Here is a 27,170-nt window from a genome sequence, read left to right as displayed (position 1 = left end):
GCGCATCCCCGTGTACGGAGACGGGGCCGGTGGTCCACGGATGATGACATATCCTGCCAGCACGAGCGAGTGATTCAACAAGAGGCTTCTGTGGGGCAGATGGATCACTAATCGCCCTCCGTGTGAGTCAGCTCTCCTGAGCCTAAACCACTCTTCTCCATTACCTGCCGAGACACTGAGTCTCCACTTAAAGATAATATTTTGTTGAAACAATATGCGCATGCAACAGTTTTTAATTATGATTTATTATGATCCCCATTTTCATTGTATTTGTTCTAGGCCAGAAGCATTAAACCTGAAACGATACAATACATTAATGTTAAATAGCAGAGTTACAGTACAGAGAGAATTAATGCTGAAATCCAGTACAGAGAGAAATATATAGTGTGTCTGTATATGTCTGTGTGTCCTTTGATTTGTGTGTGTGTGTGTGTGTGTGTGTGTGTGTGTGTGTGTGTGTGTTTGGGGGTGTGTGAGAGACACAGAGGAGTAACATAATCACGTGTGATGAGTCTCTCCCAACAAAGGAGTATTTATGCTGCAGATGAGGCTGCATTTTTCCGAGTGACAGACTGGAATGTCCTCTTGCTCAACCGCCCTGCTCCTCAGTGAATGATGGCTGGCTGGGGCCCCTGGCACTGCTGCGCCCGCAGTGCTTACTGCCGTTTCACACCTGAAGCTTTATGGCACTGGGGGCGGGAGTAATGGTGGGGGGGGGGGGGGGGGCTGGGGGACTTGGCCTGCCGTCAGAAGTGTTGCAGCTTGAAGTTTACAAAGCTCAGGGAGTGGTTTGAGGGCTCCAGCATGATATGCCAGGAGAATTACAGCCCTCTTCAGCTTGTCAGAAGGAAAAATATGGCCCCATAGCAAACGTACTATGCCTTTAAATTATATAGAGAATAATAGAAACAAGAAACGATATATTGATATAAAGGTCATCAGAAGGTCAGAAGGAGCAGAACCACCCTTTGGCTTCAGAAGAGCTGGAGTCCCTCGTGGAATGCCGCCAGACAGGCCCTGAACTGCGTGTAGTGGGACATTGGACCAGCCGTCAAGAACGAAAGCCTCCAGGCCTTTGAGGGATGAGGGATGTGGAACTCTACTGTTCAGTTTGTGCTTGTGAACCTCCCATAAAATGTCAGTGATTTTTTGATCTCATAACCAGGGAAGGGAGGCCATGGAATTTGGTGTCTGACTTGATGGTTTCATGACTCTTCATTTTATTACTATATTGTTACTCTTCATTTCATGCCATTGTCATGTTTACATTTGTTTTTTATTAATATGCTCTCGCATCTCTGCACAATATGTTAAAATTTGCAACTGTAAATATCAGAACTGGGCACTGGTTGGCGCCACATTGTCTTGTCTTATTCCATTGTCCTGCAACAGCTGCACATGTTAGCACACACACGCACTTCATGTCCTTCTAGGGTGCGTTTCCCAAAACTATGTTAGCAACTATGTTAGCAACTACGTTAACTACGTTAGCAACTTGCGTGGTTCGAACTATGTAAGTACGACGCAGGTGTTTCCCGAAACCATAGTTCAAACTACAGAAGTCCCAACTAACTAATGTGATTCAAACTACTGTGGTACGATGGTTTTGGAAAACAGTCGTACTTCGGATGTTGGTTAGTTCGAACTACCATAGTACGATGCATCGTTGATGCTAACTTCCGTCGTTGTTTTGGGAAATGATTCGCTGTTTAGCTTTGTAGTCCTGTGCTGTTATTTTTAGCACCATGGTCCTGGAGTAATGTTGTTTCATTTCACTGTGTACTGTACCGATTGTATATAGTAAAAAGTCAATAGAGTTGATGTGAGTTGACTTGACTCTTGAGTTTCTTTAGCGGTATTCATGGGTGTATTACCAACTGGGAATAAGTGAACATCATAGGAAAACATTGTTTTCTTGGACCTTTCAAATGGCCTCATATTCTTTGGTTATTAAATATCTCGACAATGGAATCATTGGACACGATGATTCCTGCAAGATGGCTGCCCATACCAACAGACATTGTGGCCTGAAAGCATCGTTTCACTTTCTCCAAAGATAAACCCAAACGTACATAGGAAAATAGACTGAATTATCTCAGTTGTTTCCTAAGTGGTAGTCCATGCATGAATTCCAGATTTGTGAAGCTCACGACATTTAGTTTGTCTTGATGCAATCGTTGTTAATTCAGTTCTGTGGTGATTTTTGTTGCTGTATTTTTATGGTGTTTCGCAACTAACCAGTTAAGTCCATCCCCACTGGCGAGCTTCTCATTCACCACTTCTCATTGTCCATGCAATTTGATACACGCTGTCATGATATGTGACACTCTGCCACCTGACACATTAATCAATTTGGAGTTTTTGAGACCAGGGCTATAGGTTGGATTCTGACTGTTTGGCATCTTTGGAAATCTGTTAGTTGCTACATTTTGCACTGAAAATTTGCAAGTACTGATTTTCAACAGGGTTCACCAGAGAGTTTGGGCCCCATGAAAGTATGGTTCTGATTTAATTACATTGGACCCTCAACACAGACTAAAATTTTTAGTGTTCCTGTCACACAGCGCCCTTTGTAATCATCCATAATCGCCCCCCCCCCCCCCCCCCCCCCCCCATGATTATCAAACCCCTTTCCTCTTTTGTAGCTGACACATACTGCTAATTTTCATTTAGCCTAACCTAATAGCTGAAATTGCTGTTCGGATTTAATTACAGCTAAGTTAAAATACTTTTCATGTGGTACTTAGGTTGTTTTCTGTCATGTAACCCTGTGACAGAGGTTGGTCCACAGGTGGGTCACAGGCCGCTTAAGAAACTGAGAAGAAATCCTTCGATGGTGGAAGAGTAAGCGTTCCACCAGTAGGGCGCGCCATTTACCCTGTGGCTGCCTGTCTGTGGGCGCGGAGCGAACTAAATGAAAGTTACGCGCTCCTTGCAACTTGGGTTCAGACACCTTCGTCTCGTGTGCAGTATTTATTAAAAACTTCTCAAGGACTCCTTTACGGGACTATTCATGCTGGTTTGAAGGCTCGGCTTCTCCTTCGACATTGGAATAATGTAGTCTCCGCAGCCAAACGGCCGCAATATGATGGGTCAGTGTAACAGCGTTTAAATTAATAAGAAAACCAGCACTGTTGTAAGAAACAATGGGCAAGTTCAATTCGAAACACGGTAAGAACCGGAGTCTGCGACTCGGTAACAAATTGCATCCTAAAACTACATGCTCAGAATTTTAAAAATTGAATTTTCTTTAGAATAATTGTTTTTTTATGTTTTTCTTTTTTGCACCACTGGGATAAGCCTGCAAACGCAGGGAAAACCCCGAAGGTGAGAATTATTGAATTGTTACCAACTTAAGAAGCGTCTTGACAGAAAAACTGTTGGTGTTACAAGCGGATGACTGCTTCTTTCCAGGGGACAGTTTCGTTGCGGGCGCGTCCGTGTCCCGGAGAGGCGAGGAGGACAGCGAGGGGCGCAGAGTCAGGGACAAGCAGGTAAGACGGCCGGAGTCACCGGCCCCGTCTCTGTACGCGGGGATGCGCAGCGACGCGCTCTGCCTAAACACAGACCTTGTGTAAGTGACTGTGGTTTTCACAATTATTACACATTAGTATTGCGTGGGGGAAAAAAATGACATACTTGGAAATTTTAAATTCTGACTTTTTAAAGTTAATTGAAAATGTCCTTGTTTTATTTGCTCTGTTTATTTTTCCGCATGCAGTCGTGTTATCGTGTGCAACTTTATAATTTGTGTTTCATAATGCAGTCGTTTTTAGTTTTTTTTTTTTTGCCTTCTTGCCTGCGTTTCTTACGAATGTATTTCGTGTAGATTTTGAACGAGGTTTGCATTTATAGTTTTCCACAAGTAGGCCTTTTTGCTGTCTGCGTAATGGAGATTATCATCCATATTATGAAAATGTAAATTGTAAAAAATATAACTATACATTGTGATCCTAATAGTAAAGATTGTAAAAATAATATATATTTTTTAAATCCCCACCGCGTATATGGGATGTGTTTCCAAGTGGTTCAGCGAGCGCCTACCTAATGAAAATCAATTCGTGGCATACTGTGTTATTAATAGTTAATACATGCAGTGCAATTATGTAATGAGTTGCGTTAGGCTATATTCTTTATGGCTTTGGTGGAAAGCAAAACAAGTCGAACAAGTTTTTAAAGGAAAAACAACATGTCTATGAAAAAATGACAAGCCTGTTTGTTAGACGTGCTGTGTGTGAACCAATCAATTTTTCCTCGTTTACAAAGAACAGCTTTTGAAAATCTAGGAGGTTCTCTGAATGTCGTGGTGTGGACCCGCTGCAGGTCCATACTGGCTACTTGTGGATGTTAATCCAACAGTAAGCTTTCATCAGACACACACCAAAAGCATTTTCAATGCAAAATTTGCTGGGACGATTGTGATTTTCACTGTGCTGGAACAGATAACATGATGATTTTCAAGACGTCTTATCCTAAAACAGGGCTTAGAATTGTTTTCCTTTTCCCCAAAAACGCATAATTCTATGCAAGGCCAATTGTGCATTGAGCTAAATGAGTACTGGGTGGGGTAGAAGCTGAGAGCTGCTGTACCAAACCACCTGGGTCGGATCCTCTCTTTGCCCAAATTGATGGGCATGATATGGCTAAGTGGGTTAGCACTGTGTGCTCATGTTCAGAAGGTTTTCAGTTTGAATCCCTTGGCTGGCAGAATGATTTTTATACTACACTTTGGGGCGCTGTGCAGTTTAGTACTATAGTACACTGCATCGGTGATTGGATGGCTGTTGGTTCAAATCCCAAAGTCAGTGGAATGTTTTCACCATTTGGTCCTTGAGCAAGACCCATAACCCCCAGTTGCCCCGGGATTGTCTCATGCTGTCTCATGGTGAAAATCATCTGCTAAATACATTTTTTTGTTTTTAAGTTGGGGGGGGGGTGTCTTGATTGTGATTCAGATAGAACCTGCTGAATGTCTTGGGCTGGTGACAATCTAGTAAATGAGGCTTTGGGGAATGGAAGGATGAAAGTGTCTCTGAGACCTATCTGCGTTTGACAGTCTGTCCCTGCAGCTGTCACACAGGGGGCTGGAGTGGACTGCGCTCCCCAGCTCACGCTCAGCTGGCCCCCCCTCTCCCTGCCAGGCATCACCCCCGCCTTTCTCTGGCGGCAGAAGTGGAGGTTCACGGATTTCTGGTTCAAGTTACTTGGCATTTGAAGGTCTGGAGTGAAGGCTATCCCACCTACCCATTTGTTCCTGCTTTTGTTTCTCGGCTGGGTTCAGGCCCCAAGGGGGGTTGGGACATTGGTGGTGGTGGCGGCGGGGGAGGGTTCTGTGATATGGGCCCCAGGCCAAAAACCTCCTACGAAAATGCTTGTAAACCAGGATAATGACAGGATAAATGGGTGATTAAAGCAGTCATTTCAGAGGTAGAGGTAGAGATTTAATCAGAACCAGAGTGATAGAGCCTCTTCTTATAAGCCTGGGGGGGGGGGGGTTGAGGTAATGGACTGTATGGGCGTAGTGAGGAAGGGGTGTTCAAGGGGCTCAGAAGTTCCTGAAGGTACTTTGACCGAGAGGGTTAGTGCGGTGCCACAGCTCATACACACACTGCAAGCACCGATGCGATGCGCACGACTGAGCCGGTGGCAAGGGAGAGTCTGCCCTACCTATGGAGGACATTCCTATTGTCCATGGTCTGTTTCAAACTGTAAACTCGGCATGTGCAAATTAATGGCATTATCATTGTTTTTCTGCCTTTCCCCTTATATTACCTAAAAAAGATCTTCCATGAATCTCTGCATGTTTTGCAACAAGAAACAAATGTGCTTCACAACTCACAGGGAAAGGGGTGATTACAGAAACAGATTGGCAATGATATTAGAACATGAAAAGTTTTATTCTAACGGTACAGAGATTTTCTCCCCTGAGCTGTGGCGATAAATGCTTGATTAAAAGTGGCAGAGATCTGTACTGACCCGTGCATTAAACGCAATGAATGACTTTGTTTCTTTCGACTCAGTGGGTTGCAAAAATGTTTCTGAATGATTTTATATTCTAAGCCAGTCCTCTGAAACAGCCACATGGTGATACCTGCAGCTCATAGACTTGTAGCATGTGTCACATCTTGATTAAAAGCCTTGCAGTGATATCAATTAGAAAAATTGTAACAGTACAGGCTTCTGGTAACCTGCAGACATGCAGTAAGTTTCCAGGTGCTTAGTCAGCTAAGATGCCCCAGCCAGCTCCGGTTCCATCTCGCACAAGCGCTACAGTCCCTGTCGTGTGCATAGCTGTCATCTAATGACGTAGCATCAGATCAAAACCCTGTCTGCCTCTCCTGTCTAACCTGCCAGAGGTATGTGCACCTTTACTCACCGAACAACCCGAGAGCTCTTCTCATCATGACATTTTTAATGAAATTCTAAACCAGCTGCAGCTCATGAAGACTGATTGATGACTTATTTTCTGGCAAAAGGTAGGATCTTTACTAGTTCTTGATAGGTTTCCAGGGTTTCTATAATTATTCCGTATGAGTATTCATGTATCAGGCACCAAAGACTTTCTAGGAAAGCTGCAAGATTGTAACCTTTGGGTGCATTTTTTTAATGCCTCGTGTTTTTAAGAGCTCTTCATTTCACAACACAGAAAGCACTTCTATGAAATCAAGCCCCGTACATGAGGTCAGATAGCAGAAAATGCAACTGTTTCATGAAGCAAAGCAGTGTAATCTTGTGCCAAAGTAGTTAGAGTAACACAAATTATTCTACTGAACGTCTAAGACCTTTGTTGAAGGTAAAAAAAAAGTACTTCAACCTCTACAGGTATGTTTCTCAATAGTCCTTTTCTTTGCCACAAGGTTCAGTTATTAGCTAAGATCTGCGAGTCACCAAAGCAAATTTGTCTCTGACATAAAAATGGCTTCTGTTTGGCTGCTGGGCGATTTTTCATTTATTTCAAGTCATTTTTTCATAGTCACATTCTCAATTGTAGACCTGATTTGGTCTGCATTGATCGCTGCTCACACGGTCCTGCAACTATACCTTAAACAGGACATTCCTGCCTTGGAAAGGGTGCAATGTAGGGCTACGAGAATGATTCCTGGTCTAAGAGGAATGTCTTATGAGGAGAGGTTAGCTGAGCTGAATCTGTTTAGCCTCGAGCAAAGGAGACTAAGGGGGGACATGATCCAGGTATATAAGATTCTAACAGGTCTGGATGCTGTTCAACCGAATGGCTATTTCAATATTAAATACTAGAACTTGTGGCTATAAGTGGAAATTAGCGGGAGAACATTTTAAAATGGATTTGAGGAAGCACTTCTTTACACAGCGTGTAGTTAGAGTATGGAATAGTCTTCCTGCTAGTGTAGCGCAAGCTAAAACCCTGGGTTGCTTTAAATCAGAGATAGATAAGATTTTAGCAACACTGAGCTATTAGTTAAGTTCTCCCCAAACGAGCTTGATGGGCCGAACGGCCTCCTCTCATTCGTAAATTTCTTATGTTCTTATGTTCTAGGTTTGTAAGCCTGCAGGGTCAGGGGTCGGGGGTCAAAGTTGAAAAGTTAGCTTCCAGGAGCAGCTTCCTGTGAATCTGTCAATATGGGGTCCGGGGAGCTTCAGAGATACGCAGAGGGTTTGTGCTTTGCAGTGTATTAGCATGTATTTTTCCACCGCAGTTGATGCCTTTAATATAGATATTTTTGGATCTTTCCAAAAGCCAGCAACACATTGCACGTAGGTTTTCAAAGTTGAAAGAACTTAACGTGCCAACCAGACAGACTGGCATTTCCAGGGAAATGAGTTATGGATACTCAGACGATTCATAGTTCTGTTTTGTCAGGGAGGCTCGCGTACATTGGATTCCTCAGCTGCCTGGCTTTGACTTCAGAGTACCGAGACCTGAGTTATTAGGCATCTCTGATATTACTGGAGCCAAAGTGGAGGTACAGCAGGATAGAAGATGAGGGAGACCGGTGAGAGGCCATGGAAAACTAGGATCTGAAGACGTAAAGAGTGGGCAAGTCAGCTCCTGGCCCTCTGGATCAGGTGGCCGAGGGGCATGGATGGGATGCTAGTTATTCCGGAACATTCACTACGAAGAAGGAGCTGTGGTACTGAAAGGAATCGTGCGGGAAGATGCTAACACTGAAAGGAGGTCTTTAGTTCAGGTGCCTATGGATTGTGGCAAAACAGAATAACACAATGCGAGCATGAGATGCCAGTTAAATTAAATTTCTTGTTTTGGAGGGAGTTTGAATACCCGTTTTTATTCCATCCCCGCTGCCCTCAACATTTGTTATTAAAATTAACCGCAGCCATAATTTCCGCAGTGCTCACACAACACTTGCACAGTTAAGCGTTTAACCTTGTTTCTAGTTTAGCCTAAGATGAGCTTTTCCTGTTCACTGAATGTAAGGTAAGCACTTCTTCCAGGCTTTGCTATTTTGTCTTGCTCAATGCCAAGGATTTTTCATGAGGGGAGTCTTTGCCCGGGGTGTGACCCCTTTCCCCTACTTTTTCACTCAGGCCTGGTCCAATATGATGAAATTCAGTCCCTTCAGGCTTTGCTGTACCGATCCCTCAAATTAAATTTGAGAGTCTAAGCCCCTTGGTACCTGGAACAAATATGGTTTCTGCTCCCTTCAGCCCATAACGTACATCTGCACTTCAGTGAAAGGAACTCAGTAATTTAGCAGCATTTTCTCTGGAAAGGAGATCCCGCTAAGCGTTCGGCTAGAGCCTCAAATCAGTCCGTTTCACCTCGATCCCGCTTCTCCTGTTCCAACGTGCCCTCCTGTGCAGATGTGAGCTGCATTTCCCAGCCGTGTGTTAAAAGACCAGGCGACTGTACTTTACCTTTCGTCAGCGTCGCCCTCGCTGTCAGCCATTCCACATACTCTGGCGGCCACTGATCCGTGTAACGTGTGTGACTGAACCTGCCCATCGGCATCGGATGGGGCCGTCAGACTTGGTGGAGGGGGCTTCTGTGGAAAGGAGCGAGGATGTGAGTGAAAAGCCTCTGGCCGACTTCCAGGACAGCGAGGTCTTTCAACACGGCTACATCACACATCTGCTCCTGGTTTGGACTTTTTGGGGGGGGGGGGGGCGTGGACATGTAGACACTTTGAAACGTGACCCTAATAAGTGTACGTGCATGTGAGGGGCTCAGGGTCTGGTTTTTTATAAGGCTGTGTGTGCCTACATCACACAGTGTGTGTGTGCGAGTGTGTGTTTGTGCATGCATGTGTTTGTGCTTGTCTGCATTTGTGCATGTATTTGTGCATGCATGTATTTCTGCATGCGTGTGTTTGTGCTTGTCTGCATTTGTGCATGTATTTGTGCATGCATGTATTTGTGCTTGAGTTTGCACATGCGTGTGTGCTGTATGTGTTTGTGCATGCATGTGTTTGTGCATGCGTGTATTTCTAAATGCGCGTGTGTTTGTGCATGCTGGTGGTTTGTGCATGCGTGTGTTTGTGCCTGCTGGTATTTGTGCATGCGTGTGTTTGTGCCTGCTGGTGTTTGTGCATGCATGTGTTTGCGCATGCGTGTATTTCTAAATGCGCGTGTTTGTGCATGCTGGTGTTTGTGCATGCGTGTTTGTGCCTGCTGGTGGTTTGTGCATGCGTGTGTTTGTGTATGCTGGTGGTTTGTGCATGCGTGTGTTTGTGCATGTGTGTGTTTGTGTATGCTGGTGGTTTGTGCATGTGTGTGTTTCTGCATGCTGGTGTTTGTGCATGTGTGTGCGTGGCACTTTGATGCTGCTGGCCCGCCGCCAAAGACGGCTTGCTGACGGGATTCATGCTCAGCCGGACACTGCAGCTGGAATGAGATCCGGCAGGTTAAAAAGACAACATTCATCGCTGCGACTGCTTAGGCCATCAGGCTGCAGAACATCGCTCCCACGCCCGCTGTCAAACGTGTTGTGCTGCAGTCACACCTGCTTTTTATGGGCTTTACATTTTGGCTGCACTTTGGCCTGCTTGGAGGAGGCGTTCTACACATGTAGCAGAAACATAAAAAACACCTACAGTGAACACAAAGGGAGATTTAAGGCTGCTTACACAATAACACACCCTACACAGTAATGATGTAGTTAGCTAGCTGTATATAGGTGTTAGGCATTATTAGTCACCTTTGAATGCTTTAGCTGGTTTTAATGGCAGTCTGTCGTCCTTCTTTGCTTTGTAAGTGCTCTAAGCTGCAGAAAGAGCAGCAGCCAAAGCATCTCTTTGATGTATTTTTGGTGTTTTTTTTCTATGGCAGGTAATGACTGTTTATTTAGTCATTTTTCAGTTTTTCCATATAGCAGTTTTTAGGCTATTGTGTCTAATTCTTTTAAAATTTATACTTGGCTTCCATGCCCATGTATACAATAGTTATAAAATTCCCACACAATTCCCACAGACATGCAGCATATTAGTCGAGGCCTTTTCATAAGTCTTTGGCAGAACAAAGTCATTTTTAGGACGTCTCAGATTCTTTGTGGCATCCATGAGGAACGTATAAGAAGATCAGTGTGTGAGTGCCATATGTGATGATCGTTATTAGCATATTTCGCCATTTTCTGTTGCCAGATGTTATCAGAAGAAAAAAAACGAGTATCGAGCCATGCTACTGTGATATCATCAGGCACCACAGCATTGTTTATGAAATTCCGAAGTATTGCGACACACAGCATACAGGATTTGTTCAGTGTGAGTGACTTCCCAGTATTAAATGTGTGTAGCTGGTGTGAGATCGATGACCGCAGATATGCAGCGTGATAAGGAAGTCTCCTGTACTATAGTCCCTGAGGCAGAGCCTCAGGTCTGTCTCACAGCACCCCCTGCAGGTGAGAGGTGAGACTTCAGTAAGGTGTCTTGAAAAGTTCTGAGTCAAGAACACTTCACAACACTTTATTCCCCCAATGGAATTCCCCGTGAAAAAGTTCCAGACAAACTTTCCAGTACAATTCAGGTGGCACTTTCCGCTGGTCTGGAAAGGATGCTTGACCATTTAAGTAAATTATTGTTTTTTGTACGTACAGTGGGGGCGGCATGGTGGTGCAGTGGTTAGCACTGTTGCCTCACACCTCTGGGACCTGGGTTCGAGTCTCTGCCTGGGTCACGTGTGTGTGGAGTTTGCAGGTTCTCCCCATGTCGTCGTGGGGTTTCCTCCGGGTACTCCGGTTTCCCCCCACAATCCAAAAACATGCTGAGGCTAATTGGAGTTGCTAAATTCCCCATAGGAGTGCATGCGTGAGTGAATGGTGTGTGAGTGTGCCCTGCGATGGGCTGGCCCCCCATCCTGGTTTGTTCCCTGCCTCGTGCCCATTGCTTCCGGGATAGGCTCCGGACCCCCCGTGACCCAGTAGGATAAGCGGTTTGGAAAATGGATGGATGGATGGATGTACATACAGTCTGGTCTGTGCATCGAGCACACGGCCTGTTTCATAGCAGCTGATAAGTCTCCCGGTGATTGAGGCTTTGCCTTTCACCAGGGTCCGAGCAGGCAGGCCTGAGCATGTTACCATGGAACCCACTGTTACTTTAGCAGACGTGACAGCCATCAGGATGGCGTTATATTACTGTGATACATGCCTCTCAGATCCAGTACCCATCTTACGTCCCACAAGCCCCCGGCGAATACCGGTGTTTGGCCTGGGAGTCGACTACTCCTTACGATGACATTTTGTTTAACGCAAGAAAAACAGAATTCCGCCGGCTGCCAGCAATTAGTGTCAGGCGCAGTGACGCTTTTGCGTTCGTGGATGTTTTCCTTCCAGAGGATTTTGAATTAGAATGATGAGCGCTGGAGGAAGGGAGTAACCCTGCCAGAGGGATGCGGAGGATTCCCTTCTCTGCCATGTGACTCCGGTCCGTCAAAGCAATGCAGGGCGGCCCGGGGAGGGTTAATGCTGCCGCAGCTTCCCCGCTGTTTATTGCGGCAGGAATTAAAATAGCCAGAGTCCAGGGCTCAGAGCAGACGTTTCTGGCTGGGCCCCCTGGATCCACGTCTGCGTTTGATCTGCCGCTTGGCCCAGCCAAGTCAAACACAGGGAAGCTCAAAAGGTTGTTACATTCTAGGGTGTTTGGTGTGGTTCCTCATAAACTCCCAGCTCAGCTATGCCTCTCTTCCAAAACGGAATTTGTTGCGAGGACCATTCAAAGCCCTGCCTGATTTTCATAAATCACGCCTGGACAAGCTCTCGGTTAGTGGTACCGAGTACATTGCGCTTGAGGCTTGAGTAAAAACATACAAGAGTATCCATCTGTCGTCCGATGGTGTCCAATGAGATGCAGAAAATGAGTATCTATCGTGTGCCTCCTGCTCTGCTTATGCCTGAACCTGAATGGTTTGGCCCGTCCAGTATAATGTAGAGCTGACCACACATTAACACAGACAGAGAAATGAAGACACGTGGCATGTATCTGTACTGTGCTTCACATATTAAAGTCAAGAGACCTTCCCAAGGAAAAGAAAACAGTGAATGGTCTAGCGGTACCTCTACCCACCGACTTACTGCTGGAGCTTTGTGGCTCACATCACCGAACATCCACATCAGAGAAGAACACCCAGGACATATGTTTTGGATCCAAGGCTTCAGAGTGAGAGTCAGGGACATTGCTGGCTTTCAGTACAGCCCTCTCACTATGTCATTCTCAGTGCTTGGATCTCAGTTTTCAACTTCTAATGGAACCGAGATCATCACTGGATGAAACAAGCTGTTATTGGTTCATTTAGTGCAATCCATCACAGGGCATGCACTCACACACAAGCATAGACTGTGGGCAAGTTAGAAACCCTGTTCATTTAAGTGCAGGTACTGTGTATGTTTTTGAATTTTGGGAGGAAACTTGAGCACCCAGAGAAAAGCCATTCAAACGAGCAAAGAACTTGCAAACTCTACACAGAGTCTCGGGGGCAGGAATGGAGCCCCCGGAGAGAATGTGGTCTCATGTGTTTGCGTTTGTTCATTATACCTGCTGTTACCCTGCGGTGTCCGCTTGCTGTGTTTGTACTGAGTGTCCTAACACCTATCTCACATTTTGGGTAAATTCAGAAGAGAATGAAATCTGGCAACAATTTCTAGGGTGTTTTTGCAGGAAGGAAAAGGCTGAAAGTGGGTCTTAAGTTTTTAAAGCTTCCTGGATTCAAGTGAGGTTTCTTTAAGAGAGGCGTAATACTTATGGTTTGAAACGTCCATGAAAATGGGGCCATATTAATAGTTTTGTAAGTAGCGGATGGTTCCTTTGAACTGGTTGTTAACAGTGAGTTCATATTACAAACAAAAAGTTTATTGGTATAAGTTTTCTTCCAGCATTTCAGGTTTCATACTTCAAGGCTATAAATTTCACGTTGTAATAGGTTTTCCTTCATAATCCATTTCTTATGTTTCAAGCCTCTTTTTACTTGTATGACAGTTTTTAAGCATCTTGGAATACAACTTTTTTTGAAAGGTGGGTTTGAAAATTTTGAGGCACTCATGAACACAAATGGCTAACAGGTGTCTTTACACATCTGAGTCCTGCACTTCACTGTCAAATGGACTGTGATTTTTGGTGTTTTTAAGACCCTGGTTTTAATAAGACATCCCGATTTCTTTTTCTACTTCAGGATTTCCTGAGCAAATAAATGACTTTTGGAAGATAAGGTCCAAGATGGATTATTCAGTTTTACCTTTTTGAACTGCATAAAAACGGTTTCAGCATAATTTGGGACATTTATTATTTTACAGAACATGTTTACCGTAAAAAACTGCACACATTTATGGAGCTCGTTTAACAAAAGTTACATTGCACAAACAGAGAAAGAGCTGCACGAATGAATGCATTGCAGTTATTTATGCATAATGCTGCATTATTTCTTTGATATAAATGTACAGTAAGACGGCAGACATAGCATAGCAGGACGCGAGATGCGGAGCCTCCGATTTACCCAGTCAGATTCTAATTGGATGCTTAGTTAATCTGCCATTCCAAGCTAATCGCGTCATAAATGTGAGGACAAGAGGAAACGCATTAACACCATGGACGAGCCCTCCCAGGTTCCTGTCCCGATTATTGGGTGTTGGCGACAGGGACTACCGCCCGCCCAGTGCAAAAAGTTCTGGCAGGATGTTGGGGCCCAGGACAGGGCCAGCTGCCTCCCACTATGGCCCCCTGCCCCCCCGGGGCCCAGCCCCTGTCCCCAGTTCCACGGGCCGTCACATCTGAAAGCAGTTAGACTCTGAAACGGACTGGCAGCATCAAACGCCAAGCTGGCTCACCTCCTCCTGCACAGCGAATTCCTCGCAGATGGGGAACAGCACAGTCTCGCCCTTTGTTACCCAATCCCGCGCCTCCGCACCCCAGGCAAGCAAATAAATAAATAACCCAGTATTGGCACTGAGCCCCCGCCAGATGTGGACACGCCATTGCTCCCCCATTCCCACATTTTATGGCTTGATAACGGCGCCATGATTCCGGCCCCCTCGTGTTCGCGATCAGCTCTGGACCCCAGCTTGCCGTAACCCCTGTCTGACTTCAGGATCTCTGCCTGAGGTGCTCTGCGCCCACATCTATGTGTTTGGTGTCCATCTTTAATGTCAACATCCTGCAGCTTCACTTCACCGTAGGGGGGTGCTGAGGACCCTGGAAGGGGGGTGGGGGGGCATAAAGGCTCTGACATGGCATGAAAGGCTCCAGTGTTTCCCTGAAAGAAGTCCCCTTGTCTCATTTCTTTCCACGAGCCCCTGTGCTTCAAAGGCTGTGGCTTGTCGTTTATGAGGCGTTTTTGGGCAGCATGTTTACCCAGAGGGTAATTAAAAATAAACAGCGAGCCTGCTGCCTCTGGAGGTATAGGAAAGTCTGTAGTGCCCACCCGTCTGCCACCATGAAGAGCAGGCAGGTGGGGGCCTTTCGGCATGTTTATTAGCATGGGATTCTATCTGCTGCTCCTATAGTGAAGGCTGTTAATAAACTGCATGGAAATAATCATAGTCCTCCTGCCTGAGCACATCTCTAATCCACTGTGATCCTGCTCCTCCCTGATCTCCTCTAAGGTCCACTGTGATCCTGCTCCTCCCTGATCTCCTCTTCAGCCCACTGTGATCCTGCTCCTCCCTGATCTCCTCTTCAGCCCACTGTGATCCTGCTCCTTCCTGATCTCCTCCTAGGCCACTGTGATCCTGCTCCTCCCTGATCTCCTCTTCAGCCCACTGTGATCCTGCTCCTTCCTGATCTCCTCCTAGGCCCACTGTGATCCTGCTCCTCCCTGATCTCCTCTTCAGCCCACTGTGATCCTGCTCCTTCCTGATCTCCTCCTAGGCCACTGTGATCCTGCTCCTTTCTGATCTCCTCTAAGATCCATTGTGATTCTGCTCCTTCCTGATCTCCTCCTAGGCCCACTGTGATCCTGCTCCTTCCTGATCTCCTCTCAGGCCTACTGAGGGCCTGCTCATTCCTAATCATCTCCAAGGTGTGGACCTTATTCATCACGATGTCATTCTCTTAGTTATTGAAGAACTAGTAGGCACACACAGTGTAACTGGGGAGAAAGAGCAGAATCAGATGAAAGTTGAAATTTTAAGATAAGAATAAGATTTTTGGACTATGTTGGAAAATGAAGAGGTATTTCCATTCTGCTGCAGCTTGGTAGGATGGACTCCGCACGGCTTTTGCGGCGGCTTTAATGGCCGCTCACACACGTGCGTTTTGCGCCCCTGTGCCCACACTCACAGCTGCCCTGTACTCCGCGCCACTTCACGCACCATTAGCTGTAAATATGCTGCTGTCTCCAATAACTGCTTTTCTTATCTATGGCAGCCGTGTGTAACTACTGTGAGGCAGTGATCTGCAGCCAGTATGTCCTGGGAACCGGGGAGTTGGTGCGGAGGGCTGCTTTCTGCCTGCCGGCGTCCCACAGATCGCTCTGCACCCCGTTCTCTCCCTTGATAACGTTCCAGTGTGCCACCACTGGGAACGCTCTGGTATCCCCTTCCCCCTGCTGGTCATTTTTCTGTCTCCCCTTCCACCTTTGCCGGGACTAATGATCCGGGGGTCCAGGACTTAGAGGGTAACTTGGGGAATTTCAGGTGGGGGGCCAGAAGTAGGGGTGCATTCCTGTCAGGGGCGAACAGCTCTTCCCCCACAGATGCTGTGTCACGCCTCAGCGTGACAGCGAGGTTCACAGGAAGTGACTGAGAGTGAATGGCTTATGAAGGGGGGGTGGGGGTCTATAACAAAGCCTGAAGAAACCAGCCATAAATGCTGGTGAGTCAGCAGCCGAAAATGGCGGGAACCATGTACCAATTGACTGCTTTTATAGGACAGGATCAGGCTTCGTTGGTGTGTGTGTGTGTGTGTGTGTGTGTGTGTCTGTGTGTCCAAATGTCCATAGTGTAATAAAAACCTTTTATTTTGACATTGTGGAGACCATTTTTCAGGTGCTCAAAATTCCGAAAGTCTCGTATTTTGTTAGGTTAAGGTTAGGGCTGGGTGGGGGTTAAGATTGTCATGTTGGGATTAGAGTTTACCCCATAGAAATGAATGGAAAGTCCCCACAAAGATATAATTTAAAACCTGTCTGTGTGTGTGTGTGTGTGTGTGTGTGTGTGTATGCGTATGTGTGCGCGTGTGTGTTGACTATGTGAAGCATCTTGGCTGGAAATTACTCAGTAAGGTATCGGTTAGCCAAGTAAGATGTGCTAATGGTCGACTGAAAAAATACATGGGTGTGATGAATGGTTCCTGCAAACGCTCACACGCCATTCTCACACACTCTCACACCATTCTCACACGCTCACACACTCACACGCTCACACACCATTCTCACACACTCACACACCATTCTCACACGCTCACACACTAACACACCATTCTCACACGCTCACACACTCACACGCCATTCTCACACGCTCACACCCCATTCTCACACACTCACACGCCATTCTCACACGCTCACACGCCATTCTCACACACTCTCACACCATTCTCACACGCTCACACACCATTCTCACACACTCACACGCCATTCTCACACGCTCACACACTCACACACCATTCTCACACACTCTCACACCATTCTCACACTCTCACACCATTCTCACACACTCTCACACCATTCTCACACACTCTCACACCATTCTCACACGCTCACACACCATTCTCACACACTCACACACCATTCACACCTACGGGCAATGTAGTGATGCCAGAGAGCCTAAGCATGTTTTTGGACTGTGGGGGGGAACCCACATGGCGACCCGAGGAGAACATGCAAACATCACACATGGAACCCTGGCAGAGACTCTAACGCTGCTGTGAGGCAACAGTGCTGCCCACTGCGCTGCCAGCATGAAGATCATTTCAACTTAATTTTCTTTGACTGCCTAAGACTTTTGCACAGTGTTGTGTATGAGCTGGGGTTTGCATTAGTGCTGCAACGCGGTGTGGTGCTGCTGTAGAGGCTTCAAACAGACTGAAACAGCAGCTTCTGCAGGGCAGCTGAAGCTGGTTCAGTGGGAGAGACTCTGCTGTGCTGCCTGAGATTTTATTCAATACAAATTGAATAAAAGCACAAATAAATAACAGGATAAAAGTAAATGGTGGTTCTCTTCACATGGACTGTTGGAGCATGTCAAGGAAATCGATTCGCCCGAAACCTGCAATTTTCTTCATGGTTTAGAAGAGCGGCGATTTGCAGAAAGCGAAGCACACATGCGAGCACTTTTGCTGGGGAGACCGAGATGCTCCGCAGGGCAGCATTGCAAACTGTCCCTCCATCATGTCAGCCATGCGGAGTGGCGCCCCCCGGTGGCCGCCAGACACTTCTTTAGCACCGATGGCTAATTAAGAGCTGAGTTCGGCACACCCCACCTTCTAGCTCCTCCCCCCACCAGCCCCTCCAGCACTCCCTCTCCCAGCCACTGCACCACATCCCCCCCCCCCCCCCCCCCAAAAAGAAAAAAAAAAATCTCACATCTGGTTTTGTGTGCAAGGCCAGGTCTCCCCTGGAATTAAGGGCTTTTGTTTCCAAGCCGTTTCACTCCTCCAGTCACTCCGAGCTGTAATGAAGACGGCGTTTGCTTATTTAAAGGGCTGCTCCCCCTCTCCTCTATACCACATCCAGGCTCGGGACAATGGTCCTTTTTTTCCGAGCTGCTACTGAAGCCTTTTTCCTCAATGGCCACAGAGAGTATGGAATCATCCCCTGCCACCCGAAGCTCGATTGGGCGCCATGCTGTGTCACCCACAGTACCTAGTACCTAGTACATTCTTCCAGCAGTCTGTTACGGAACCTTCACACCCTCCTTCAGCTTCAAAGTTTGTTATAAAAAAAAAAACCCCATGCAGGAATATCGCCCATTTGGAAGCTCCCTGTATCCTCCAGTGTGTTTCAAGAGTGCAGTCAGTGGTGCCTCTGTTTGCAAAGCATTGTGGGATATTGTATATGAGCCACTGGGCTGCAGGAAAACAGGCCTCATTCACAGCATCTTCCACAGCCACACCGCACCGCCAGTGTAACTCACTGACATCATATCCTGGATTTTCTTCAGCTAGCTGTCTGGGCGACACTCTCTTCCTGTCAAACCCCCTTCTGAGGCTCTGGTAATGCTAAGCAGCGTGGGGGCACCATCACTCCCCCCCCCTCCCCCTCGCTGTAAACACTGCCATTGGCCGCTCTTGTTCTTGTGCAACAAAACACTGTCATAAAAAGTAAAAGCAAATAAAAACGGCCGATAATGATAATGAAAGAAAATGCCCCAAAGAGCTTAATGAAGGCTGACTCCTGCTAAGCAGATTTCTTCATACGCCGTAATGAAAAGTAAATGTGGAATTAAAGGGACGGAAGGCTTAGAGTGGAAGATCCTGTCCCAGTTATGCCTATAAGGGAGCAATTGTCAGTATCCTTAACAGCTGTAAGGCTCTTTGGAGTGGGGAATATAAAGTCCGCAGCTCAGTTCATGTTCATTTGTAAGAATTCATAAACAACACATCCATTTGCCATTGTGATGACGTGCCGACAATTCAGAGATCTACGGCGTCCAAAGACACTCATTTGCGACATGATTGAAGTCTGTTGTACCTTTAATCTAAATTCCTGCAGGATTGGGCAAATAAAGTGACTATTCTTGTGGGGGTGGGGGGTCAGTCTGACCCCCCCCCCCCCAGGGATGGAGCCCCCTTGGTTGTCCTCCCAGATCAGCATGCTGCCCGGGCAGGATGTCAGGTGAGAGGAAGTGAGGGAGAACAAAGCAGGGCTGTGTTCTGTAGCACTGGCGGGCTGGGGGGATGATGGGGAGGGTTCATGTCACTGGGCCCCCCACCCCCACTGGTAACCTTACGCCACATGAAAGGCAGGCAGGCAGGCGGGCGGCTGGAGGCCGCAGAGGCGCCTTGGCAGTGTGGGCCCCGTGGAGCCGGGATGCCGTCAGCATGCCACCCTCCTCCGGCCCTTTGTTCTCCGCTTATCTGTCAGGGGGCTCCCTACCCCCCCCCCCCCCCCCCATTTCGTTTACCTGATTATTACGATGCATCAAATGCCTGCATTTTTTTGCAGTTACGATATTTTCTGCTACAGATCTGGAAGCATAAACGTTTTTGCTGACTGCTGGTCCTCGTGTGATTTGCTTGTGTCTTGTTCTTGGTGACCCCCCCACCCCCCCCCCCCCTGCCCAGCCAGGGGGTGTTTTCCTTCTGCATGTTCTGACCTTTGGATGCTGTCTTGCATTTTTTCTGCCTTTAAGCGATAAGGGGCAGAGATAAAGCCCTCGGCTGATGTCCAGGAACGCTTGTGGTGAGCAGATCCTAAGTAGATTTGCTTTGTCTGATGGGAGATTTGAGGCGACACGGTCATGTGGGGGGGGGGGGGGGGGGGGGGGGGGGGAGTGGGGGGGGCACAGGTGTGTGGCTTTGAATCAAGGAAACACACATGGCTTAATAACAACAACAAAAAAGGAAATGATGCCTTCAGACTGGGCTCTTAGGTAATGACACATTTAGTTCATTAAACCTGTGGGATGTGCGTTTGGACTCCCTGGCACAGCCCTGCAGCCGATGTGGGTTTATAGGCAGGGGAGCACATGTGACCCAGGCCTCTGCGTTTATGGTGTGGGGGGGGCACACAGCTGGCAGCCATGCCTGCCGCCCGTGCGATAGGCAGACCTGCTCTGCCCGCGGACTCGTCGGCCCGGCCCCCCCTCCGGCAGACGGTGGGAGTGTCGATAACTCACACGCCACCCACCGAGAGGGACCCGCAGGTGCTCACTCTCTCACGGCGTGCAGATGCGGGCCGAGCCTCGGGTTTCGAATGGAGAGAGACGCCATGGACCGGCGCTGTCCTGTGGGAAGCGCGTTTGGGCCGCAACGCAGAAGCTGATCTGTACTGAGTCCGGCGGATGTGTATCCACTGGGTTGGTGCCGGCGTCTCTTTACTCCACAGGTGCAGACTGTGAAACATAACCCCTGGATTTTGCTCAGAATCCACGCAGATCCCAGCTCAGGTGCTGCTTGGACCGCTGCCTGGGAGGTCCTGACTCTGAAACTTGTTCACTACTGATTCTTCCAGGCGCCCTGGCCCCACTGCTCACTCACACGCACCAGGCCTTGCTCTCTGCTGGTGGCCGGGCTCCAGTATCTCCCCAAAGTCCCTCCAAGCAGGAAGTATCACTTCTCCAGTAACTGGCCTTCCAGGTCCCAGTATTGTTGTTACACTGGAAAGAGGAAAGGGAGGTAATCAGGGACGCAGTAGGTCAGGTATTTGGGTGCCTTCAAAGTCAAGCTTCTCTATTTTGCTTTCATCAATCACTAAACCCTTGAGAGGCCATGCAAAGGATCTTGGGGCTTCTCACAGGCGTGCTGATGATAAAATGATTTGCATAAGCAAATGTGGAATGCTGGAAGCCAGAATTGTGATTTACTCAGCATATGTCTGTAGTTTTGGCCAAGGGGCTGCATACATTTAAGACAATAATTTTAGCATTCAGTATTATAGTACAAAGCACTAAATTAAAACTGAGTGTTTGCGGAACCACATTATCTTAATAGCAGTAGCAGTGGGAGTTATGGTAGCCGGACTGTAGAAGTTTTGTTTTGTAAGTAATAGTTGTAATATCCTGTAGTTATTGTAATTGTTGCTGTGGCACAGCTATTTGTAGGAGCTGGTGTGCATTATGGGTGCAGTAATGGTAGTTGGTGCGTGGTGTTGGTGGTGCTTGTGATCGCAGAGCCTCTTTGTGAGGGTCTGTTATGGAGACATAATGATCCACAGAGACTGATAGGGAGCATATGGCTGTCTTGGATCTCTGTCGAACCCGGAACTCACTTTAAAGCTTTGGCAGCAGCAGTGATCTTTTGACCCAGACAGTGACACACAAGAGCACTGCAGATGTTCAAAGCCTCCCGGTGCCCTCATCTCCTGGCCCACTCGGGGCAAAGTGCCTTCCCTGCAAGTGTTTATTTACTCTGCTTCTCTCTCTCTCTCTCTCTCTCTCTCTCGCTTTCCAGGATCTAAGCAGACAGCTGAGGGATGGGGGGCAGTTCGCAGGCCATGACTGCCCCCTAGAGGGTAAGTACAAACCCGTAGCTTCCGATTTTGGGGAGCAGTGAGATTGTTGTTTTGTTGTAAATTCCTATATTAGTTTCTCAGACCTTCTCTGCTCTTTCAGTTGTATGACTTTTGTATCTTATTTGCATAAACTACGTCACCCTGGTCCAGATCTGTGTATGACCCAGGAGAGATGAATCTCGGTGTGGTTCACAGTGGCGATGCGGCCGGAGAAAGGGGAGAGGAGCGACAGCTACCCGCAATACCTCCATTCCGATGACGGAGGACGCCACCCACCGCGGGACCTGAGCAAATGCTCTGGGAAGAGGAGCACCAACTTGGATGTGAGAGCATTACTACAATCCCAGCCATCACTTAATGACACAGGAACGCTTGGCAAATTTCTCAAATGTCCGACACTATAGGCAATTTAGAGACACCATTAGCCTAACCGTAGATCTTTGGACTGCGGGGGGGGAGACTGGAGTACCCAGGGACATGGGGAGAACAAAGACTCCACAGACACAGATTCGAACTCCCGACCCTGGGGGTGTGAGGCCTCTGCTCCTCCCCTCCATCCTACTCAGTCAGACTCAGTTTTGTGTAGACGTGCATTTTTGTCTCAAAACAAAAGAAACTGGTGAAAATACGAGGAAGACTCTGGAGTCAGTGTGTCAGGCATTAAAGGTCAGCGGCGTAGCTCCGCTCTCGGTGTGCTGGAACGCGTGTCCTTTGGAAGTGTGTCACAGAGGGACGCGTCTCTCCCGTTTCTGTGACAACAGGAAATGGAGAACGACGCCCTGTTGGAAGATGACAGTAGGCAGGAGTGGGTTTTCACCCTCTACGACTTTGACAACAGCGGCAGAGTTACCAAGGAGGTGATGAGTCGGCTTCAAGCGTGTCGACGGGACATAAGAGAGCCTGAGCGGAATGGCTGGTCTGCTAGCAGCCTGATGCCAGCCTGATATGTGTCTGTGCGTCCGTAGGGCTGCGTGTCCGTGTTTCTGTGAGTCTGCGCGCGTGTCCATATGCTTGTGCTTCTCCCTGGCACAGGACATGTCCAGCCTGATGCACACCATCTACGACGTGGTGGACGCCTCCCTCAGCCACCCACCCAGCAGCCACTGCAAGACGCTGCGTGTGAAGCTGACCGTCACGCCCTCGCCGGGCGTCCGCCGCAGGGACCCCCTGCAGCACGGGCGCAGGTCCGCAGAGCGCGGCGCTGCCACTAACTCACACTACTCTGCATGTACAGGGCAGCTCTGTCTTCAGCATGAGAGACTGGGGTTCGAGTCCCACCACGGAGTGCCTACAGACAGCAAACGCCAACGTACATCTACTGCATGTACCCAGATGCTCAGTATACACTCCTCCATTGCTGCAGTCACTCTTCACTCTTTGTAATATGCTAAGTTTGCATTATGATGCCTTTTTCATGTCAGTCGTAATGTTATGGATAAACGGCATCTTAAGCTACTGTACAAGTCACAGTTTAATACCCTATAGAGCAAAAACTGAGCATCGGAATAAATAACAGGGGGGGTGGGGGGATGTAACTCCCAAATAATCAAAACTGGGCAATACAGCCCCCTAGCCCCCCCAAATGCCGTTGAGACTGAGTAATGTCACTCTAAGTAACATCATCAAGTGATGTTGGAACATCCGTTAATCACTGGGGTGTGGTGGTTCCATGCTGCCTTTGGAATCTCTCTGTTCCCCCTCACTGACTTCCTCACCCCCCCCTTAGATGGAGATGCAGGGCGCTGTCGAGCTGAGGACCACCTGGACAGCGGGCGCTGCTCCGACCGCAGGCACTCGGCCTTTTTGAGGTCAGCAGGAGCTTCTGCGGTCGTCACTGGGTTCAGCTCTTCCTCTACTGATTATCGCATCAGTCAGAACCCTGTTGGTGTGTTGGAATATTCATGCTGTCTCAGAGGGAGCCGAACTCGCAGGCAGAGCCGTCAGTGGTCTGCATGACATCATGTGATGGGTGCTTAGCTCATCATTTGCGTACATGTCTGTGTGTCACCAAACATCAGTGGAAAAACCACTGGTTTTCAGAGCCTATTTACTTCTGGACGAAATTCTTTAAGATACGCAGACTCACTGCCTCTGCTCATTGCAGGGGTCACAGTGTGGACTCGCCTGTAAGCCCGGAAGGGAAGCACTACTGCGTGGATGAGAACACCGAGAGGAGAAACCACTACCTAGACCTGGCTGGGATAGAGAACTACACCTCCAGGTTTGATGGAGGTGAGCCAGTCGTGGCCTGTAATGCCACTGTACTGTAAGTCCGACAGAGGAAACTGCAAGTGACCCTTGATTTTTATAAAGAATCAATATTTGATCCAGTGCTTTGCACGTGTGAAGATCAAAAATAACATTTCATGGACAGACTGATGGCTGAGAATGTCAGATGGCGTGTAAGTAGATGCTAAAATGGAGCTCATGTACGCAGTGGAAGCAGAGAAAGGAGGAAAGATGTAAAGAGGAATGTGCCTGGTGCTGGGTCCAGTCATGTGATCTCCAGCCCTCCCCCCACAGAGACCCCTCACCTACAGTCCCAGCAGGAGCAGCACGGGCAGCCCCCGCATCCTGCCCCCCAGCGCCGCTCACATCTCCTAGGCGACAGCTGCCCCAGCGCGGAGCCCCAGAGGGGGCTGGCCCAGTTCCTGCGGTCACCCAGGGGGAGCTCCAAATCGACAGGGGGCGGGGGGCGGCCAGCTAGGTGCCATAGTCACCATGGGCCACATGGGGGCGGCCCAGCCCCCAGACACCAGTCTCCCCAGCAGCCGCAGCCTCACCCCCTGCAGCACAGCCACAGCCGGAGGCTCCGCACCAGGGCCAAAGAGGCCCCCTCCCCCGGGAGGCAGCCCCCACCCATCTTTCCCAGCAGCCCCAGCATCCCGGTGACCCAGCGTCATGAGCACCACCACCACCACGAACACCACCACCACCACCATTACCACCACTACCCTCATACCTGAGCCACCCTGGGCACTTTCAGCCGGTCGCCTCGCCCTTCTGCTCATGACCGTCCTCCATGCTGCTCAGGATCAGCAATTACGTACCGGGAAGGTGATTTTTTGCCTGATATGAATGTCGGTCAAAATGTAAATGAGAAGGAGATGGTGTTGTTCTCCAAAGGACTATCCCGTTTTCAGAAATAGGCTCCGCTGTTCAGTAATACCAGAGGAACTCTCTCTCTCTCTCTCAGACTCCTTCAGTACACAGTCGTGTTCTGAGCAGCAAATGTAATGTTATGTCTCTTGGTTTGTCTTTTAATGTAATCCAGAGGAAATGTAACTCAGAGTGGGTTCCAGTTCTGTGGACGCTGGTGTGTTTGTCCGTGCGCTGGCATGAGTGGAGCTATGTCTGATGAAGCGTGTCATGTTAATTTGCATGATGTGACTGTTAAAATGAGTGGCGCTTTTCGTGTGGTCGTGACTGTGGGTGGTGATTTGTGTGGGTGGAGCTATGTGTGACATCATGGTCACATCAGTGCTGATTTGTGTTGTGTGGTGAAGCTTGGTATGACGTAATGTTGCTGTTGATCTGGCCAAAGAAACCATGGGACTGTAAGATCCAAGTCCCAATAGCTGCTAAAAGAGTTTTATCTTCGCTTTTTCCGTGGGAACGTGAGAAAAAGTTTGAGTGAAAAGTTACAGCATTTCTTTTGTTAAACAGTTTGTGACTGCATGAATGTTAAAAGCGGGCGCTGTCTGACGTATCAGATCGCATTCTGCACACTTTGCTTGTAGGAAACTTTGTCTGCTGGTTCTCTAAGCGTCTGCTGCTACAGTTACGCGGCGCGTGCGTTTGAAGTTTCTACGCTAAACGTTTTGCACTGCAGGTGATACAAGTCAAACACGCCCAGATTAGCAATGCGATATCTTATTTTAAGGTTAATCTTTATGGTAGCCTATATTATAATATTATTCAGCTACAAATTAACTTATTTGACAGACACGTCAAATTCATTAGGGAAGATAATAAGAGGCATTCATCAGTCGTACAAATATACAAGTCAACAGAAAGTAATTTAACAAAAGGCAAGTCAGTTATATTTTATACAAATTTGTAAACTACTGCCTCTATTGTTTTAATGATCCTTTAACTGTTCTTCCCGGTCGCGGATGTGTCCCGTGATTTTTTTGGAGATTTTACTATGACACCGTGGTTTTTTAAATACAGGGCTCTCGGATAACCTCATCAACCTCGACACATACCGGAAACCTGACAGCACGTTATCTGGGCCTGAAAGCCTTGCGAGCAGCGAAGTGCTTGACGCTGCGCCTCTTACTGGGGGTTCTTGGAAAGCAAGGCGGCCAAAGCTCCGGCTTGGTGCTCCGTGGTGCCGATCGGCAGGCTGCTCTCTCCCACATCGGACACTGTATCACTCAGGTGTATGTCGATGTACTACCTGCGTTCCGTATTGTTTTCTCTGTGCTCTAGATGTCATATACTTTGCATGGCATGTCTTTTGTGCTAAATGATCAATATTGATTTAAATAACGATTTGAGTTTAAAATTGGAATTGATTCGGAATGTCTTAGGTTAACGTATATTAGATGGGTGTACATTTGTTATACACACCTTTATATTTCACTGGTGTCTCTGAGTCCGTATCTGTTAATTGTCTCAGCTCCGACTAACTAATTAAGTAAAACCCTTCCCGACTCCCGTACGTCGGTCTGGCGAATCGATCGTCACTGACCAGTACTGCTGATGAGAGGATGGAGCTGCGTGTGAGGATGCTGTCCAGCCCCGGGGGCCACTCCTGCGCCCGATGGACTGTACAATGTCCCCTCAGGATTTTCTTCTTTCTACATTTCTTTTCACCACTGCTATGTTTAAAAACATAGGATCTTTGTGTATAAAATCTGTATAAATATACATATATTGCAGTATGCAATGTATAATGTGTATCTTTTAATGTTTTTACATATGCATGGGTTATGTTTCATTTTATATATTGTAATAAATTCGTATTTTCTATTGAAAGTACCCTTACGTTTACCTGGCAAATATTTACTTGCAGGGTGGCACAGTGGCGCAGGGACCTGGGTTCGAGTCTCCGTCATGTGGCCGTGTCGTCGTGGGGGGGGGGGGGTCCTTTAGGTACTCCCGTTTCCCCACGGTCTAAAACATGCTGAGGTTATTCGGAGTTACCAAATTACTCATGGGTACGCATGCGTGAGTGACTGGTTTGTGAGTGTGCCCTGCGGTGGGGTGGCGCCGTATCCAGGGTTGTTGCCTGCATTGCGGTCATAGGCTCTAGATGCTCCGCAACTCTGAACAGGGCAAGCGGCTTCAGGAAAAGGGATGGATGTTCATTTGTCCTCAAAAATAGGTGGCCCAAAAATATAGTTGGAGCCATACAACTGAATGTAATTCGCTACGGGCGCTTTTATAGGAAACGTACTCCTATTACCTCCTGGTAACTTTGTTGCAAAGGTTTGTGTGTTAAATGTAAATATTGGTACACTACTGGCCTCTAGTGGTCAATAAAAGCAGTGACGCACTAGGAAGAAGAGAAAACATGTTGAAACAATCTTTCAGTCTTCACAGTCTACGTTATGTTCGGATAAACAACTTGACAAAAATATATTGAGACTAGAACTACGGGTTAAATTCGAAACCTGCAGAATTAAATAATC

The 27,170-nt window shown here is 47.7% G+C and overlaps 1 protein-coding gene across 1 annotated transcript; it reads left to right on the top strand.

Annotated features, from left to right (window-relative positions):
- Positions 1-2,898: 2,898 nt before the first annotated feature.
- Positions 2,899-26,518, top strand: LOC125719262 (protein naked cuticle homolog 2-like). The gene is given in 11 exon segments (XM_048993880.1): positions 2,899-3,171; positions 3,301-3,327; positions 3,415-3,494; positions 21,471-21,531; positions 21,727-21,854; positions 22,293-22,388; positions 22,564-22,695; positions 22,697-22,715; positions 23,258-23,339; positions 23,636-23,763; positions 24,055-26,518. Coding segments are annotated over 11 exon segments (1,221 nt in total). The 5' UTR covers positions 2,899-3,146; the 3' UTR covers positions 24,498-26,518.
- Positions 26,519-27,170: the final 652 nt, after the last annotated feature.

The sequence above is a fragment of the Brienomyrus brachyistius genome, chromosome 23 (assembly GCF_023856365.1).
Source record: "Brienomyrus brachyistius isolate T26 chromosome 23, BBRACH_0.4, whole genome shotgun sequence".
NCBI lineage: Eukaryota > Metazoa > Chordata > Actinopteri > Osteoglossiformes > Mormyridae > Brienomyrus > Brienomyrus brachyistius.
This window is presented reverse-complemented; position numbering and strand designations above follow the sequence as displayed.